This window comes from Vulpes vulpes, chromosome 2, assembly GCF_048418805.1.
Source record: "Vulpes vulpes isolate BD-2025 chromosome 2, VulVul3, whole genome shotgun sequence".
In the NCBI taxonomy this organism is placed as follows: Eukaryota; Metazoa; Chordata; class Mammalia; order Carnivora; family Canidae; genus Vulpes; species Vulpes vulpes.
The window spans coordinates 97716096-97736345 of record NC_132781.1 but is presented as its reverse complement, the minus strand read 5'-3'; the positions used below and the strand labels follow the sequence as shown (position 1 = coordinate 97736345).

General features: G+C 37.4%; 1 protein-coding gene across 4 annotated transcripts in view; it reads left to right on the top strand.

The window, feature by feature from the left end:
* The window catches only part of NEBL (nebulette), a 341032-nt gene that overhangs the window by 244367 nt on the left and 76415 nt on the right, over nt 1-20250 (top strand). For 3 of the 4 annotated variants that reach the window (XM_072749362.1, XM_072749361.1, XM_072749360.1), the window contains exons 5-7: nt 3564-3674; nt 12727-12828; nt 13791-13892. The exons of the other annotated variant lie outside the window; for it this stretch is intronic. In XM_072749362.1, coding sequence (XP_072605463.1) covers nt 3564-3674; nt 12727-12828; nt 13791-13892 — 315 coding nt within the window. The remainder of the gene's footprint in view (nt 1-3563; nt 3675-12726; nt 12829-13790; nt 13893-20250) is intronic. 4 annotated transcript variants of the gene reach the window in all.

Genomic DNA, 20250 nt, shown 5'->3' with positions numbered 1-20250 from the left:
GTGGCTAAATTGCAGTTCTCAGAGCTTACCTGGTAATAAGACTAGCAAGAAAGTAAAAGTATTTGACAGTGTCTGAGAAAATTAAACAACTAACCTTTTACTCTGTCCAAATAGTATCAGATTTGTGGTAATCTAAATTAGAGTAGTATACAAATTGTGGAATTTCATGGTGTTCTGGGTTCTACTGAAAAGTCTCCTAAACTGAGGACATTGGATCAAAATGCTATGTTAAAGTCAGTTTGTAAACATTCTCAGATGCTTATATCCAAACTAGAATGATAATGCAAAGTGAGCTAGATTAATGCTCCTTGAAGAAAATGACTGAAGGGAAGTCATTTTAAAAAAAGAGAACAATATGGAGATTTTAGGATGCCATTGTGTGAGATATCCCCATTAAAATTTTTATAAATAAAGACCACAAAGAAAATTTCTGAAAATGGTTGGACCATGCCATGAAATGATGAGATCCTTCTTACCAGGGCTATTTCAGGCAGAGGCTAAATATTCTCTTATCACAGAAGTAATACCGGCTACTTAAGCGTCTGAATTCAGGAGATGTTTGACAGCTTAGGTTTTTATCCGTAGTGGCTCCAGGGTCCTGCTTCAGGAGCTCCAGAGGTGTCTATGCTCTGGTTATATATATATGTGTTTATATAGTAGTTATAAAATATCTGTGGTTATATATGTGTCTATACAGTAGTTATAAAATATCCTGAAGTTAGAAATGTATATATAGATCTTATGCATATATATGACATAAAAATATACTTTGCTATCAAATATACAAGATGAATATATTTATTACTTTCATACACATTTATATGTAAGTATATAAGACTATTGCAAGTGTCCATCACTAGTTAGGTGTCCAGTACCAAAGTGACCTTGATTCTCAAGCTATGAAGAAAACAGTGTTAATACAGGCAAATGCTACAAAATAATGACAAATCCTAAGAAATCAAATTTATCAGAAAATTTATTAGCTTGACACAATTTTCCATTAGCTATTTTAAGGATGAAAATTAATATGATAAATTAAAGTTCAGCTGCCTCCAATTTGATGTAGTCTTAATTCTAAAGTGGTGCTTCGTTGCAGCTATAAATGAAATGACTTTTAATGCTGCAAGTAGAAAATTACATAGCCTTTTAAAGAAAGAGTGCTTTTTTAATTGTGCTTGATGACTCACCATTTCTATGATAGCCCAATAAATGATCAGCTGCATTGGTTATGTTTATGAAGTCACAAGTCATACAAAAGAACCCAGGCACCCAGTAAAAAGGAGCTAGGTATATGCTATTTCCTTTTATTTAAAAGAAGGAACAAATCTGATAAAGGTCTCTTCTTGGCTTAATAGACCTAGTCACTCATTAAACTCCTCCTCCTTTTCCCCAAAATTATAATATAGAATCTAATGGAACTGACATAATGATTTTTGCCGACTTAAATGGAGGTCCTTAATGGGTTTCCTGTTTAACATAACTAATTGGTGAAAATGTAAAGATATGTTCATGAGAATTAGATATCCTGATGGATAAATCAATGGACAGACTAACAAGATAAGTGATCCTGGAATAACGTGGGGGTGCTGCATGTCAGTCCTTATAACCAACTAGACATGCAGGATTGGGTGTGAGAACAGAGCTGAGCAGAACTGAACAAGGCTTAAGGGCACTAGGTGATAGAAATCTCAACATAGCTATCAAAAGGAAAACACTATGATCTGTGGATGCATGACTAATAGCATATAGCACATGAGAGATCATAACCCAGACTAAATTGGACAGTTCTAATTAGGAGAGGTCAGACCATATCTGGAACATTCTGGACATCTTAAGAAAGAGTGAAGATTAATTGGAAATTGTGCAGAGGGGGGCATTTAGGGGTACAGGGGTTCAGGACCTTACTGTCTGGAGGAATGGGAGTCATTGACAGCTGTGCTCCCACGTCTGAATTTCCATCTGGTGAACTAGATAGACTCTTCCTACCTGGCCACCCGGGCCAGATTGGGGCTTCATTAAGGGGTGAGCTTTGTGTCACAGCTTTCACAATTTAGAGACTATGACCCCCCAATGTGAGTTCCTCGCAGTTTCAGCAAACATTTTCAAGAAGAACTTGGTGGGGGAGCCAGAGAGGGGATTTAAATATTGATAGTTGTAAGAGATGCCTTTCTTTCTTTATGGTAAGATTTGATTATTTTATTTTTAAAAATTAGTTTTGTAAATATCCCTTTAATCCTCTAGGCAAGTATATTATCTAAGTTAAATGAATGGTTAATACTGTTTATTAAAACCCATGAGGGGTTTAAGTTCATGAAAATATTTAATAAACTCATTTATTCATTCATTCAGTAAACATTTATTGCATTTCTACTCTCTGTCATTCACTATGATAGGCACAGGATATTAAAAGATGTGTAAGAAGATATAGGCATAGCTCTCAAAGAGCTAGTATTGGTAAAAAGTTTTTCCTTAAGTTCAGCTGTTATTCCTTTCCATTAAAAATTGATCTTATTTTGTTTTTGTGAATACTCTTCTAATTTTTCTCTTTAAATTGCCTTGATTTGCTTGTGTCAAGTTATTCTAACTGTTTAATATCTTTTTATTATAAAACTTGTATGTTTAAAATTACTTTTAAAATTATTTATTTATTCATTCCTGTTTAATTTTTTTTTCATTCATTCATTGAGCAAATATTTATTGACCTTTACCTTTGTGCCAGGCACTATTTTGGGTTCTGAGCATTCACTGAGATAGATAGTTATGCTCTAGTGAGGAAAGGCAGAAAATAAGTAATTCTACAAAAATAAAACAAAAGTAATTGAAAATTGTGAAGGAAATACATAGGATAATGGAATAGACTGAGAATAAAGGGATAATTTCTTTGCTGTCTTCTGGATCTTCTTTTTTCTATCTCCGTTGTTGAGTTTGGTTATTTCTGCTTTTGAAGTAATTATTCTTGCACCTTCTTTCCATCCCAGGAGGGAACAAATTGAAGTGGTGGCAATGGATGACATTGGCATAATGCTTATTTCCCTCACAGAGTACAGGCCTTGACATATCTCAGAAATCTGCCAGCATGTTTTATTTTCTCCCAAAGGTTAGGGTGTTTAATGAGGTTTATGTTATATTATAGCTGCGCCTACAGAAAGTCATAACGATTAATTAAAAAATGAAAAATTCACCTTTAAATGTCTGGTCATTTCCCCCAATTTGTCAGTTGCTTTCCTGAGATTTAAACCTTGGACATTTATGACCCTAAAAGCTAGAGATTTGGAAGGTTTCCTAAAACTGTAGCCGAGATTTAAGCTAGTTGAATAGGAGTGGGGATTTCAGCGTGTATATGGTCAAGGACTTTTGAAATAAATGGTAAAGAGCCAGAATTAGTAGTCTAACCTGAAGCACTAATCTTAAAGCATAGAGTATATTCTCTTGTAGAGGCTTAGGCAATTATGACCACCAGTGATGGGATTCAAATACACAAACTCCTAGCAAAACACTGAAATTTAACAGGTAAGAATTTATTATACCCTTGAAGAAACTAACGATGATTTGTGTTTTTAAAGGTTGCTTATAAGCAGAAACACGATGCTGCCAAAGGATTCTCAGATTATGCCCATATGAAGGAGCCACCTGACATCAAACATGCCATGGAGGTCAATAAACACCAGAGTAATGTAAGGAAGCCATCTCTCATGCTGGGAAATTGTATTTGTCCACATCAGGGCTAATGGATACCTTGTTGAAATTTAAATATTACAACACTCCTATTCAAAAAGGACTTTAAAATTTCTTTTTAAAAAATCAACATTGTCATAAGTTCATCTGAATTATTCTATCAAAAGTCACTGAAACCTTGCAGAATGCCTTTAAAATGTCACATCCCTGCAGATACTGGAAATTCTGTTTTGGACCTTTTGGGTTATTGGCATTTCTTAGAGTGCCCTTGACTTGACGGTGAAGCTCCTGTCTAGAACTGTAGAAGAACTGGGCGAAAGGGCACCCAGAAATCACTGGCCCCAAGGAAGGGTCACTCACAAATGCCAGTGAGATAGTATTCCACTAGTGTCTCTTTTGGAATGCATATGGAGAGCAAACAAACTCAAGACCCCTGGAGAACACGAAAGCAGTTGATGCCTATAGGCTGGCTTAGCAGCAGAAGCCATGGGAAAGGAAACAAGCCCATAGAAAATGAATTCTTTTATAAGTTACAAGTTAGCAGATTATAAAGCTGTAAGTTAGCAGGTGCATCAAAAGTTTCATGTGCTTGCGCAATGACCACCACTATCCTGGTGGCCTAGAAGAATAATTTCTTCCTTGAAATTTCAGTGGGAACTTATTTGTCTCCCCATTATGAGTCCTTTGCTGTCCAGGAGGAATGTAGGGAACTGTTGGTTAGATTCTTTATGGGCTACCATCAGTTGGGATAAAGCTGTATGCCTTTGTTGGGCCAAGAAACTCCCTTTCTTTGGAGAGTACCTGAAACACCTTTGTCATCTTGCAGGGACTCTGGTCCACCAGTTAGTTTTCTCACCAAATGGTGCTTTGCTGACTCCGTGTCCCCAGAGCCCCTGCTCTGCAGTGTCTCTTCCCAGGATGGCGATAGTTATCTGATATTAAATTGCAATAGATTGATGCTTAAGTAAAAACGGAACAACATTTTACATTTTAACTCCAATGTGTAAACATATGCCAGTACCAAGACAATTTCCCAAGATGGTTTAACCTTGATGAGAGATGAGAAAGCTACACGTCTGTAATTATAGCAAGGCCATTTTAAGGGGATGCTTCGGAGGAACGGTTTGCTTACAGAATGACGGTCATAATCATAATAACTACCACTTAGCTAGCAGGGCTGCGCAGCAGGAATTGTGCCCAGACTCTGATCATTTCCAACTCTCACAAAGTCCCTGTACCAAGTCCTATCCTGTAGATGAAGAAAAGGAGACAGAGTCAAACTCCTTTCTGTTATGCCCTGCTACCTCCCTCTTAAAAGTCATTGGTTGTTGGTCAAGAGTTTAAATGAAATTTTTAAAAAGTTTTTGTTTATTTATTTATTCACGAGAGACACACAGAGGGAGGCAGAGACACAGGCAGAGGGAGAAGCAGACTCCCTACGGGGAGCCTGATGTGGGACTTGATCCCAGGACCCAGGGATCATGACCTGAGTCGAAGGCAGATACTCAACACTGAGCCACCCAGGCAGGCGTCCCTTAAGTGAAATTTTAAAAATGTGGGGCAAAAGAGGTGATCATCAGAATTTAGATCAAGAGATTCAAGGCACTGCAGGAAAGAAAGCGGCTGTGGTGGTCTGGGAGGGGCGGGAGCACATTACACGGACCCTCGGGAGGCCCTCTCCAACTCTATAATTCAATGAAATTCAAATACGGAAGTTCCTTATCATAGAACTGGGGTGATTATTTTAACTCTGCCTTTTCTTTTAAAAGGTCTTTGATTGAGGGATTGAGGGAATAGAGGATAAAGGCCTTTTCTCTTCCATTCAATACTGTGTACTTATGGGAGAAGAATGTATTTACTTACACTCCTCTGCCTACTTGGCTCAGCCTTCACATGCAAAGTTTGTCCATATAATAGGATTTAGAAAGTGTTTAAGACTATTTACTCAGATTTAAAGTGGGAATGATATTTGTATTCTACCTGCGAAGGAGTTGATATTCCCCTAGAGTCACGGCACTTAGAATAATACATTTGTTGTCCCTACAATATGAAATTTAAACACAGGTCTTGGAAGCCACAGAAAGGCAAGTACCTCTCCTGGTTCATAGGTGAGGCTAGTGTGTGTCCACAAAAGATGAAACTCTGGCTCCCACAAAACTTCAGTCCGGTGCAATTCCTTTGCAAAGAATCCGCTGGTAGAGTTACCCTTTCGTAATGTGGGGTGTCCCTCTATGTGATGCCTATAAATGACCTGATTTTACTGAAAATAAAATATGTTGCCACATGTACATCTGATTTACCCAGAAAGTGCATGTCAGCATCTTGGCTTACCTTTTTATGTTTCTACCAAGAGCGGCTTTCCAATATCTGTGAGAGAACCAAGGAACTGGGGCAACTGCAATTTAAACCTTTTAATTTCTACCTTCTTTCAGCTCAAACTTTTATTAGAACATTTATCAATGGGCCAAAGGGCAGGATTTTTCTGTCAGAATCATTCTCTCCCTGTGTCTTTGGAGGCATGAATAAGCAGAAGAGGTTTTGGAGAGGACTTCTGTGTGGGCCAACAGAATTCCCACCTCTGCATAACTGAGGATTTTGAGAGGAAGACTATTCTAGGGGCACTCGTCTCTTCTGTCGCTGCCATCCCATGCCCTGTGCCAAATTCAGGGAGCAAGGAACAGGGGAAAATCATTTATCTGAATACCCTCCACTGTAGCATATAGTAGGAAAGGAATTTGGAGTCAGACTACATATTCCCTGGATGATCTTGGACACGTCACTCAATATCTCTAAATCTCAGTGTTCCCATCTGTAAAGTGGGGCAGTGATGTCTACCTCACTGGGCTCTCAGGAGTATTAAATGAGATGGTATATGTCAAGGGCTTTGTAGAAGAGCAGCTCCATAAAACATTAGTTTTCTTTGGTCCTCCTCCAATTTTAAAGGGTGATTTGAGAGGTTAGGATGATTTCATGGCCAATTTGAAATATTAACAGAGCTAGCTTTAGAAAAGGGCCAACTCCATATGAAATTTATATTAAGAAGTATTTAGGTCAGAAGGGCATGTTCAAAATGTTCCTGAACCCATAGAACTACCTATCTTGCTGATACTCTAATCAAGAAGTGATTGAAAACAGCCAATCTAAATCCTTTTGTATTTTAAGGGATGTACCCCTGCCAAATTCTTCTAATGAAATTAGAGAAACTGGAGATAATCTATCCCGTTACTTTCCCCTAAAGATGGGCTTGAAACAAAAACCCCAGTAACATTATTAGTTCTCATCAATCTTATCAGAGACATGAAACTCAATAGTTCTGAAAGAAGTCAAACAAATTTTGAACTGCCATCTTGGGTTTTGTAAGTAATGTGGTCCATATAGACTTGTTATGAAATTGGAGTGGTAAACTCTTCCAAAACACCATATTGGTAATCAATTCAATGTGTATTAGAAGGAAATATTCACCAAGGGAAACAAGAGACTTAATATTCAAGAATGATATATATACTTTCTTAATGGTAATAAAAACTTATCAGGAGATGAAATTTCTTTTCCATCGGAAAGTGAAAAAGCTTAGCGATAAATCAGTAAAACGATACTGGAAAAGCAGTCATGGTTCTTTGTGGTTCTCTGATGTGACTTATGATAACAGCACTTTGGGAGTTAGTATTAAAATAGATATGTTAGTGTTTTGTCCATCTCCAAGACTGAATAGTTGGTAATACCCATTCTACCTTCTTCATAAGATTGTGGTGGTGGTAAAATTAACTCAAAAAGAGTAAAACTTCTATCAGCTCTAAATGATTTTTAAAAAAATCAACAATGACAATAATAATAATGAGAAAGATACAGCTCCGTGTTTTACTGCACCTTTTAGGAGACTGAAAACTTTTCTGCCTTCTGATGGATATCAGATCCTGCACTTATTTATATATAAAAGTTTACATTCTCTCATAAAAATAATGTTTACAATTTAATGCTTTGCTAGTTTTTTTTTTTTTTTGCGTATAGCATGCCCAGCCTAAGACAGAATTTCCAGTCCATGAGCCTGATGATTCCTGGGGGCTTCTCTAATGTAAGAGTTTATGATAAAAGTATTTCTTGGGAATGACTGCACTAGTGCTTCAAGATTATAACTAAATATAGGCCACACTACTCCCTTCTGTTCCACAAACTTAAGATGTATAACCTTTCTAGTCTCTTCTCACCAGGAATCATGTTAACCTTCATCAGAGTAGCAAAGGGTATGATGGTTCTGGACCAGTTGGGTGTGATCTCCTTAAGTCTGCTCACCAGCCCTAACTCCTTGACAGGTGTTTGCCATCCTCATTGTCCCCTCACCTCTCTATCTTGGCATTTCCAAGTACCTAAATCTGAATCTCTTATTGGCCAAGCCTAACTCAGAACAATACAAGGAAGGGGATTCTGGATACCTCATTCCAGTCTTGGGAGGGAATGCTAATGAAGTCTGGTTGAATACAGACAATGCAGCATAACAAGGGTGGGATGATGATTTAATGTGTTCGTGCATATAAAGTGTTCAGAACGATGCCTGGCACATTGAACCCTCTGCACAAATGTAAAAAAAATGCAAAAGCCGAGATTAAAAGACAATAAAATGATAAAAGTACAAACTGAAGGACAAAGTGGACATGGTGATACAAGGAAGAAATTCAGAAACAAATTTTGATAGAATTATATCTTCATTGGAGGCAATGAAGAACAGATTTGACCCTGCAGGAAAATCGTGAAAGGGGACTCTGTTAGTCAGGCATTTCCAGATTTAGCAACAGAACTCCATCTCAAGTTAGCTAAGTAAAACAGAGATTTTATTGGTTTACATAATTGGAAATTCAAGCAACCTTCAAGTATAACTGGATCCAGAGGCTCACAGAGTCTTTGGGACTCTTCCTCTCTACCCACCTCATGGCTTTGCTTTCAGACAGACTCTGTCCAGGTGGTCTCAAGATGACTGCTGGTCTTTCCAAAATTCAATCATCCCCACAGCAGCTGATCCCAGAGGGAAGGACAGCAGCTCTTTCTCCCCCAGCCTCAGATGCATCAGTGACTCTGGCCCTCCTTGGGGTATATGTCTGCTCTCTTATTGAGCATGGTTTCCAAAGGGATGAGATGTCTGATTGGACTGCTGGTCATGTGGCCCCTCTTCACCATGAAGGTAGGCTGCATTGGACAGCCCCACCAAATCACATGGTTGGAGGGAGGGGCAGTTTCCAAGTAAAAAACCCCAGGCAGATACAAAAATTATATTTGTCTATTCACAGAGGCATAATTTAGGAAAATGACCCAGATATGTGGAAAAGTCCAAGGAAATATTTAGTGGGGAAAAAAAGGAGGAAGAGATCAAGAATGTATGGTAATAATTTCAGGTGTTCTTGAGGAAGAAACCACCATCAGTCTTTGCAGAGAAGACTGTATATTGACATATATTATTAAAAAGAAGAAGCAGCTTGTCTTGGATACAAGATCAATGTATAAGGAAATGATCATCATATGATAATTACTTTGTTGTCTCATGTGGGACCTCTAGAAGGAAATGATGAAACTTCATTGAAATGTATAATAAAAGATTTAAAGAAATGAGGAAATATACCTTATTCTCTCAGGAACAGACTGAAATAGTATTGAGAGATTTTTCCTTAAGTCACTTTATAGTTGGGTGCAATGCCCACTAAATAAAGTTCCATTTGTTTCCTCTGTGGAACTTACTAGAATTATTCTAATGGTCATTAATGAGAATAAATAGTTAATATTAAGAAAAATTTTGAAACAGAAGAACAGCAGACAGAGTGTGGTGGAACAGGTGTAAATCCCTATAGTCATATGTTTAAGAAATGTCTGAGTGAGGCAGTGAATGTTAGGTCTTTAATATGCTACCTGGTCCATAACAAATGGCCGAAAATGGAGTTGATGAGTGGTGTTATTATTTCTCCTCTTCCTCTTTCTCCTCTTCTTCCTTCCCCTTGTCCTCCCTCTTCCCATCTCTCTAGTCCTGCTTTCCCCTTCTATGCTCTGAGGATGCAGGAGGGAACAAAACATGAAATAAAATGAGGCAAACTCAATCATTGATCCTTGAGGTAAAGTCAAGCATTGACCCTTGAGCTTGCACCCATCCTGAGCCAATGATTTTCAGGAGTCCCTTTTTCTCTTCTTACTCAACAGTATTGCCCAGAACCCCATCTTGTCATGAGAAGACAGCCTGAAGAGTGGAGGCCAGTCAGTTGTCCCAATACAGTGAGGTGTAGGGTTTGCATTTATTTTGGAAATAGAAAAAAGCACATCTATTCTTTGGCCGCCCACTGCCAAACCTCTCTTATGCCATGCACTGTTTTTAATCTTCCTGGGTGCGGACAGACTGCAGAACAGGGCAGAGATGTCCTGCAGGCCCCTGAGAGATAACCAGGCGAGCGTCTCTCAGCCCCCACAGCGGGTCAGGAGGAAGAAGAGGAGCACAGCACTGGGTCGGCCATCGCCCTGTCCCCAGGGTCCCCAAGGTCGGGTATCCTTGCCGAGAGCCACGACCAGGAGTCTGGGCCCCTGGGCCTCCCCTCGGAAAGCCCTGTTCTGCAGGGCTATTCTGGAAGATCTGACTAGTGACAGAGCTTCCGTGCTGTTCTCCTGGGTGGCTCTGTGGTGTCCGCTTGTTTGAATTTGCAGCTCTTGTCAATCTTAATATTTGTTTTGAGTCACATATGCCGGCCTCTAATTTGCAATTTACATGGATGATGGGGCCCTATTCAGAGTCCTGCTCCTGCTGCCTTTGTGCCTCTCTCCTCTCTTCACGCAGTCATTAGGCTGAGCAGCATATAATTACATAACCCAAGCGAAGCTTAGATTTCTGGAAGGTTGCAGCTCTTTTCAAAAAGTAAGGGTTTCCATTTTTGTCTTCATTCTTTTCTAAACAAAAAGACATTACCCCCCTGTGGTTCTCGTGTGAATGCGGTGACTTAGAAACAGTTAGTCTCGTAGGTGGGTAGTAATTTTGGTTTGTTTTCACCTGAGAGTCAGTTTTTGTTTACACAGCTTGTGTTTAACTGAGTGCAAGCGGAGGTCGATTGGCCATCATTGGTGCATGAGCGGTGGTGTTATTTGAAGCCAATGAAACTGGCTTCATTTTAAATCCCTAAAGATTTAAAGTTCACCCAACAGTATAACTCAGCTTTCAGCCCATTTTCATGTTTCTTTTGATACCTGTGTGCACAAAACCTACCTGAATTACTTGTTAAGAGAAAGCCCGTGAAAACAGGTGTTCTTGCTGAAATTATGTTAATTCTATTGAAGTCACGCTCACTTGTTAGACAGATTTATGATTATAAACATAGTTTAAATGGTAGTCTTGGTGATGAGGCAAATGTAAGCCCTTAAAAGAGTAAATAAAGATATATGCAAATATTTCACTGAAATAAAATAATATAATGCATAGGAAGCCTATCAAAGTGTTAAAGCATTTTCATTTCTCATACCTGATATTATTTTTGAAAGAAGAAAGTACAATTTTTTTCACCATACAAGACTGAAAGGAAAAATAACAAGATACATTGATAGTATCTAGAATACTGACTCATATTGATCAATGGTGAAATTCATTAAAATGTAGACTTGAGCCTCATTTTCTGGGAATGTCCAAACTTAGGGTTGGACCTGAGGAATCTGGTGTTTGAATAAGTGCCTTACATGATGCAACTGTAGAATGTTTGCAGACAACATTAGAAATATGTGTTTTGGGGTCCCTGAGTGGCTCAGTTAGTTAAGCGTCTGCTTTTGGCTCGGATCGTGATCCCAGGGTCCTGGAAATGAGCTCACCGGGCTCCCTGCTCAAAAGGGAGTCTGATTCTCCCTCTCCCTCTGCCTGCTGCTCCCTTTGCTTGTGCACTCACTCCCTCTATCAAATAAATAAATAAAATCTTTTAAAAAAAGAAATATTTGTTTCATACAAATATAAACAATTGTGCATTTTGTATAGATGTTCAGTTTTATTTTCTGTGTTCTACCTTTCTATGCCTTGAGAAAATGAAGGTGGGTCTTAAAAATGACCAGGGCTGCACTCTTTACATTAGATCTTTAATAGAGCTAATGTAATGGACAAGCCAGCCAGTCCCTGATGATATTGTCAAATAGAATTATATCTGGAAAATAGATAATACTCCTTCAGCTCATGACTGACCTCAGGAAGCAGAGAAGTGGACAGATTGGTGAGGTATTGATGGTAGGACATTATACCAGTTCTCATCTGGTCTCTCCTCTCGTTTGTCGAGTTAATCTAAATAGCCACCATTGTCTAAAGTATGTTTGGTTAAATTTACATGTATTTTTCTCTTTAAATGGCTGTTTTCCACACTTCAGCTTGATTATATCTCATGTGCATTCAGAGAATGAATATTCCTTAGTGTCTTTGCTTTTGTTTTTTTGAGGTTCAAGTCATTGCGATGATATTTGCAAGGTAATAAAATTATCAGTACACATGACTAGACTTGCTGGTCACGGGCATTCTTTAAGATTTTATTCATTTATTCATGAGAGACACAGAGAGAGAGTCAGAGACATAGGGAGAAGCAGGCTCCCTGCAGGGAGCCCTACGTGAGACTCGATCCCAGGACCCCGGGATCATGACCTAAACCAAAGGCAGACGCTCCCCGCTGGCATCCACAGGGAGTTGGCACTGTGTGATGGGCAAAATAAAACCCTTGCTCAGGGCATTCTGTATGTGAATATGTACATACATGCTTATATGAGATGATATGCTTTTCAGGGTGGTATATGTAAAATGCCATAAAATTGGTTTTGTGCTAAAGTCTCAGGCTCACATTTTTTAGGTTGTATGAATCCGGGTCATATGCAATAATGCTAGTGAGATTTGGGTATGGTAGAAAAAGTAATGTATCTTATATAAATGTTGTGCATAAAAAAGTAAAAATACAATTTATGGTCGGTGGGTTCTCTAAGATGACTATGGCCAGGATAAATGAAGACTGGTAGTTATATAGAATTACTAATTTTTTCTTTCTCTTTCTTTCGATCACAACTCTCTTTGATCAGATTTCTTATAGGAAAGATGTGCAGGACACCCACATGTATAGTGCGGATCTCAACAGACCAGACATCAAGATGGCAACACAGATCTCCAAGATCATAAGCAATGTAATCTCCCTCTCTTTTCTTGAGCAGAAATGATTTCTTATTTTTGCAAGAGACAACACATGGCGTTGGTAGTTTTAAATGGTTAATTTAATTAGTGAAATTAATCAATCTCAATAACATCTCAAGTTTTTTTTATCTGAATTATCCATTTGGCAATGTAAGTTATTCAACTATATGCAGAAACTGCTCAAAGTTGCCTTGACTCTGGCTAATGCAGACATCCTCTTAGAGAAGTAAGTGCTCTGTTGGCATTAGGTAGCATTTAGATATCTCAGCCTAGAAGTTAACTTTGTCAGTCATCTGGTTCCATATTATTTCTCACCTTACCCTGTCCCAAAGAACTTCACTTGGCCTTGTTCCCATTATGTTACTGTTAATTGTGCAAATTCTTTTTTGCCACCATTTACCCTTGTGCATTTTCTACACATTTTGGCTGTTTTCTTACCTTCTATAGATGTCCTTCTTGATTATTACCATTTTACTTAAACATACCTTGCACCTTGGTTAAAAATAAGGACTTAAAAAACAAATCAAGTATTTGGATAACACTGACTATGCTCACCTTAAAAATCAATAACTACATACAAAATTTAATGGGATGTTAACCAAATGGGATTAGATCAGTTCCTAAGACTAAAGAGCCCATGCAAGCTATCTGATTGCAGAAAGCAGGGTCTCAATTATCCAGAAATTTCTCCTAATTTTTTTCAGTGTTTTACATAAACACAATGATGATGACAGGATACATAGACTCAAATTTAATAATTATTTTACTACCAAAAAAGTTGAGTTTATTTAAATACTAACTCAATTTCTACTTTACCAGTCAGCATTTTAGTATTTGGTGAATGATAAGGAATGTTTTGTGGACTGAGGTCTATTATATTTTATTTTAGCTAATGTTAATGTAATTCTTCATTGGAAAGTAGAAATATTAACATTCTCTTATTTATTCATTTTAGGCAGAATACAAGAAAGGGCAAGGAGTAATGAACAAAGAGCCTGCTGTAATTGGAAGACCAGATTTTGAACATGCTGTGGAAGCTTCTAAACTTTCTAGTCAAGTAAGACTCTAGTGATAATTCCACAATGATTTTTTTTTTCACAATGATTTTATTCAGAGATTTTGTTTCTAGTGGCACAGGAAAATATTTCATTTTAGATAATATCTTTAACTGTAAAAATATGCAAAGATAATGTTTCCGAAACCATTTCAGATAGGATTGCAATAATTACAAATTTCAGTAAGGGATAAAAATAAGTTCAATTTTAAGTATAAAACAAAAGTTTTCTTTTATCCTGGCTCCAATTCTAACCTTTTCTCAATGAGATTAGCATATTGTCACATTTTCTAGGATTTCTAGAATTCAATAATCATGAGATCGTTTAGATTAGATTAGATCAATAATTAGATTGCTATCGATTTAAACACACAATTTTTAACTAGGTAATAAAATACCGATTTTCATATGCTTTAATCACGAGATAAGAAAGAGGTGATACAAATGAAGAAAACTTTGAAATCTTATTGAAGAACATCAAACAGGATCTGAAAAGTATAAAGACATGTCATGTTTTTGGCTGAAAATCTCACTAGATAAAAATTGCAAGTCTCCCCAAATTAATATATAGATGTCATGCAATTTCAATTACAAGCCAATAGATTTTTTTTAAGTATATGCATAAATGATCTTAGAGTTTGAATAGAAAGGAAATGCCTGAGAAGAGCCTTTAAAAGTATGAAAATGAAGACCAGTGAAGGAGAACTTAAGTTATGGGTTACCATAACATAATATAAAACCACTGAAATTAAATCAATATGGGATTAGTACAGTAAGAGATAAAATAATCAGTAGGAGAGAATAGGGAATCCTGAAATAGATTCCAATATGTATAAGAATTTAATATATGATGAAAGTGTTGGTTCAAGTCAGTGGGAAAAAAGTTATATTAGTTCATAAATGGTGCTGACATAACTGTCCATCCATCAGAGTAAAAATAAAATTGGACCTGAATCTTAACCTATATATATAAAATGAATTCCAGATGGATTAGATATGTGAATATAAACAATAAAATAATTTTAAAATCTTAAAAGAAAGCCCAGGAGAGTATATATACCACATAAGGATGACAGAGTTGGTCTTAAAAAGACCAGAGATCCAGAAGCTATAAAAGGATGGTTAGATGTACCTGACTATAGAATTAAACTTTTTCAGTGGAAAAATAATAATATTTGCCAACTTAATAGTATCAAAAGCAACTTTTATACAGTTATGGTGTTTTTGACTTTGAATATACGCATTCCTCAATTTCTTGGATTACATTTCAAAATGGAGTGGTATAAATGAGGAAACTATAAAATCAGACTGAAGAGTATGAAATGACATCTGAATCAATGAGAAGACTGTGGTCTAGCTCAGGAGTCTCAATACTCAATATCATAGAAATGCTATTTCTTACAAAAATTAATTTTAAAAATTCCATGCAAAAGGCACCTGGCTGGCTCAGTGAGTAGAGCATGCAACTGTTGATCTTGAGGTCATGAGTTTGAGCCCCATGTTGGAGGGAGTTTACTTACAAAAATAAATAAAATTTAAAATTTTTTCCTAAAAAAAAGATTCCATGCAATTCCAGCTAGAATCCAAACAGACTTTTTAAACCTTTTGAATCAAATCAAATACTTGAATAAATTAAGTTGGATTGTCTATGGAGAAGGAAGGGTCTGAGGAAGGCTTTTTAAATGTAGAAAGAAGAGCAGTGGTCTTCAAATATTTGGAAAAGCACTTGCAATGTAAATGATCAGAACATTTTAATATCTAGAATATAAAAAAGTTTTTTTTTTTTTATAAAAAAGTTTTTTAAGAGTGAAAAGAAAAAGACTAACAGCCCTGTAGAAAAATGAGTAGAGGAGATTAATTAACAGTTATAGAAGGGCAACGTAATAACATAAACATTTTAAAAGATGCTCAAATTTATTAGAAGAAAGAGAAAGGCCAGTCAGGCATTTATATCTGTCATGTCCTGTGAGTGTGGAGAAGGACACCAGTGTGGACTGTGTAGTTGATAGGGTTTGGTGTAACAGGTAGTTTGAGCTAACATGGACTGAGAGAGAGAGAGAAATGTCTGCTCAAGAGAAGACCCCCAAATAAAGTTTGGGGACAGGCAGGACAGTGAAGAAGGGTCTGACAGACACAGAGGCTCCCAGCAAGGAGAGGGGCATCATGAGTACACATGGAAATTTGGGAAGAGTTTCAGTGCTGTAATGATGGTAAATGGGTCAGTGTTGTATTCATTTGGACCACAGGCCATATTTATGGAGCAGAATAGGAATTATGTGTTCTATAAAAGGCAAAAAGGGAAAAAAGTGATTTCAAGTACAATAATAGGGAGCCTTGTACTGTTGAGGAGTCACCAGTAATTGTCACCATTTTAGCTATCGTCTCTCAAGTACCCTCCACTTTCAGGTAGGAAATGAATTGTGGCCGAAAATTTGGAGCAGAGAAGCATCATGAAGAAAGTGCTATATGTAAGGAAGGTTAGCATAGGAGCGCTGTGCAGACCAGGTGTCCTAGAGGCCAGCTAGAATGGTACCATCTTGGTCCACACATGGGGTGCTCACAACCTGGGGCAACTTGCTGCTCGTGGGGTAAACGAGAGATGCCCAAATGTCAGTGCACTGACATATTAATTATTTAGTGTCATATTAATTATTTTATTATTTCTAAGGCACTTCCACTTACCGAACAACTTTATGACTCAGGAGGCTATGGATGCGCTAAGAGCCTGGGACATGTTCTCATCCAAGGGCGGAGGTGGCTGGTGGCTCCAGGGGCTCTTCTCATTCTAAATAACACTCGGTAGAGAGGCAGGGCGTCTTAGCACACACTTAGCAACTCTTCTTTAGCCTTTTCTGGGGACAGAGACCTCCCATAGATTTTATGTTTAGGAGAAGCAGCAGATTCTAGAAAAGCAGTGTGGTTTGGTTGAGAGGTTAGGAAAATGGGCTCTGGAGCAGGACTGCCTGAGCCAAACTCCTGTTTCTGCCTCTTGCTGGTTGAGTGACTTCGGACAGTCTCTCCATCTGCAGTTTTCCTCATCTGTAAAATGGGAAAATGACCACAATAGTTATGTTTTAGGCTTGTTGTTGGTGTTAAAATGCTGCCTGGCCCATAGAAATACAATATAACTTCACAAGAATGATTTAACTGCCAATAGTCAGAATGGCTTCGCTCTGCCTTTTTATGGGAATTCACACACAAATTGAAGGGGGATTAGTCACACTCGCCGAGATTCCAGTCTGAAATTCATTCCTTCATGATCTTATTTGAGAGTTCTTAGCAGAAAATTTTCAGATTTGAGCTTTTATTTTGATATTTCAAATTCATTCACCAGAAATCCTACCATTTGAGCCAACCTCAGTTTCTAGGCAGATTAAAAAAAAAAAAAAATCCGAATCCTTTAGCAACTGAAGGATCAGATATCTAAGCAGGTTGTAATTTGCAAGTTACACTCTATCTGTCATCTTTATTCTCTCCATGACATTCTTGCTGCTCTCATAGTGTGTCAACTCATCAGAAGAAAGGAAACGTGGGCACATGAATATATAGGGCTTCTGGAATGAACTTGATGCATTCCATTTGTATTTTCAGGTGGATGAACTAGAGACAAGGGCAAAAAGTATGGTTTATTATTTTCATTGGCAACTTTGAAGATCGCATACATATTCTCTTGTCCCTAACCTAATGACAGACTGTGAATAGGGGAACACTCAAAGACAAAGAAATATTGAGAAAGGAAGTGACTGAAGAATGTCAACAACCAGGGGACCCTGGGCGGGGTGAATGCAGGAAGAAGGCAGATCATTCCAGGAGCAATGTGTAAGAGAGGAGGCACAGAGAAGCCGGTGCTTGAGATTTGTAGTGTTAAGACCTGCCTGATGAGGAGTGAAGATCGAGAAAGCAAGGGAGAGATTTCTCCCAATTTACCAGTAAATTTTGCTCTGTGGGATTAATGCCAGAAAAAGTAATGGAAACACAAAACCCTTCCTGCTGACTTGCACCATAGCTTTGCCTCCCTAGTTGTAAAGTTTCTTTGTTTAAATTTAGAAGGCACAAAAAATTACGGTCATGTAATTAAGAAAAAATTAGTAAAGAAAAAAAAAGAAATCTTCTGTGCCAAGATCATGAGATTGGTTTATTTACAAGTATCTCAAATGTCAGCAGAGTAACTGTTAAAAAGCCATCATCTTAAAAAATTCTTCTAGGATCAGTTAATTTGTTAATATGTTCGTATATTGTCTTCATTTACTACTGGAAATTTATCGACGTGATGAATGGAATTCTTTTAGTTTTATAACATCAAGGAAAACTTTTGTATTTATAATAACTAGTGTTTGTTCTAAAATTGCATGTGATGTATTGATAAGCATGGGTTTGAAACATAAAAAGTACATTTGAGATTGCTGTTAAGATTTAATTATAAATATTGTTCTCAAATTGAATGGGGATGTTAATTGGTTTGGAGAATCTCCCATTTCCCTTCCTGGCAAGCACTCTCCCAACCAACCTCTTTACACCCAAGTATTGGCTTCAAGGTCATGTCCTTGAGTTGCCAATTTAAATTGTATTTCTCTCTCTCATTTATTCTCAGTTCTTTTTTTTTATTGTTCTTAACACAATTTGTATTAGTCATATACTTATATGTATGTGTATACTTATATGTATATGTATGTATACTTATATGTATGTTATTTTTAAAGATTTTATTTATTCATTTGAGAGAGAGGCAGAGAGGGAGGGAGTATACCACCGGGGGAGGGGCAGAGGGAGAGGGAGAAGCAGACTCCCTCTTGAGCAGGAAGCTGGACACGGGGCTTGATCCCAGGACCCCGGAATCATAACCTGAGCTGAAGGCTGATGCTTAACTGACTGAGCCACCCAGGTGCCTTTATCTATACATGTATGTTTTAAATATCTCCTTTATTATCACACAGGGGGCTTTATGGAGGCAGGATTGACATGTTTAATTCATCATTATAGAATGACACAGACTGGACTTCAATAAATACATATCAACCAACTAATCAAATTTCTCTAGATCATTCACAGTTGGTGCCAAGTCAGGAAGATGTTATTTTATTATGCAAATAAGGACAGGGATATGATTTTGTGTAAAATTCAGACTTGAGAATACTGTTGATTTTCTGACAAGTTCTACATAGGAATCTGGTTATACTATCTTCCTTGACAGCTTTTAGTTCAATTTCACTTAAGATTGGAGGTATAGGTATGTAGCATTATGTTGTTTACTTTTCATTTTCGCTGATAAGGTATGCTTATTGAATTTTCCTTTTTTTTTTTCCTAACAGTTGTTTTTATGGCTGTGATGGAAAGCTTACATTTGGGGTCTGCTTTTTTTCTGCCTTTTTCTGACTCTGTGAATCCAAGCCATAGATGGTGCTGTGAAACCCAGCACCCCTCGTGGCAAAGCTTTGAACTACTAGGTTTAGAAGTCAGGCTTCAGATCATTGAAACATTGCCTTTTCCAGATTCAGTTATGAGGAATGAATTTAAGTGATATTATTGTAGTTTAACAGTTCCAGTATTTCCTCTAAGTGTGGGCCCTTGAAAGTCTTGCTAAATCTGTTAAAATTCCTTATAAACTTTTAGGAGTATGATACCTTTCCTATTTAAAAAAAAAGTTGGTAAACATCAGGACCATTAGATTTGATGATATTTATAATGTAAATAAAATCAGTCAGGAGTATAAGTGACTTTTCACTTATTTTCACATTGACTTAGGTATTGACTTAGGTATAAGGGGTAACATTTATCTTAAAACCATAGCAAAATTGCCCAACCCAACACCTATTTCTCCCTTTCTCAAATGGTCTTGAGAAACCAGTTGGTGAAGGGAAAGCATTGCCTCTGGAGATGTGAGTGAAGAGATAGACAGTCAGGTAGGTGAAGTGTGTGTTGAAAATAGGATAGGATGTTGGGTGTGTATGTGTAGTGAGCGATTGAACCAGTCAGAAGGTGAGCAAGGACCCGTTTAAACTATTTGGCTATTTTCTTGTCTCATTTAAGTGCAAACCTTACATCAAGAGATAAGAAACAGTTGGGCGTCAGTGTCTGCTAAGTGTGTTTTTTGTGTAATGCAGTTATTTAACTTTGCAGTTAATGAGAGAAACTCTAGCATTTTTGTTCCTTGGGCATCTTTGAATCTGATCACAAGGAGTACTCAAGCTTAGGGAGAGATAAATTGAACAATACTTTGGTTCTTACTACATTTATTACAAGGATCAGAGGGACAGATATATTTTAAACAACTAATTTCATACTACAGAAATAACCTGGAAAAACTAGATAGAATTTAAAAATTCAAGCTTTAGGATGTATAGCCCAATGCCTACTAGTGGTA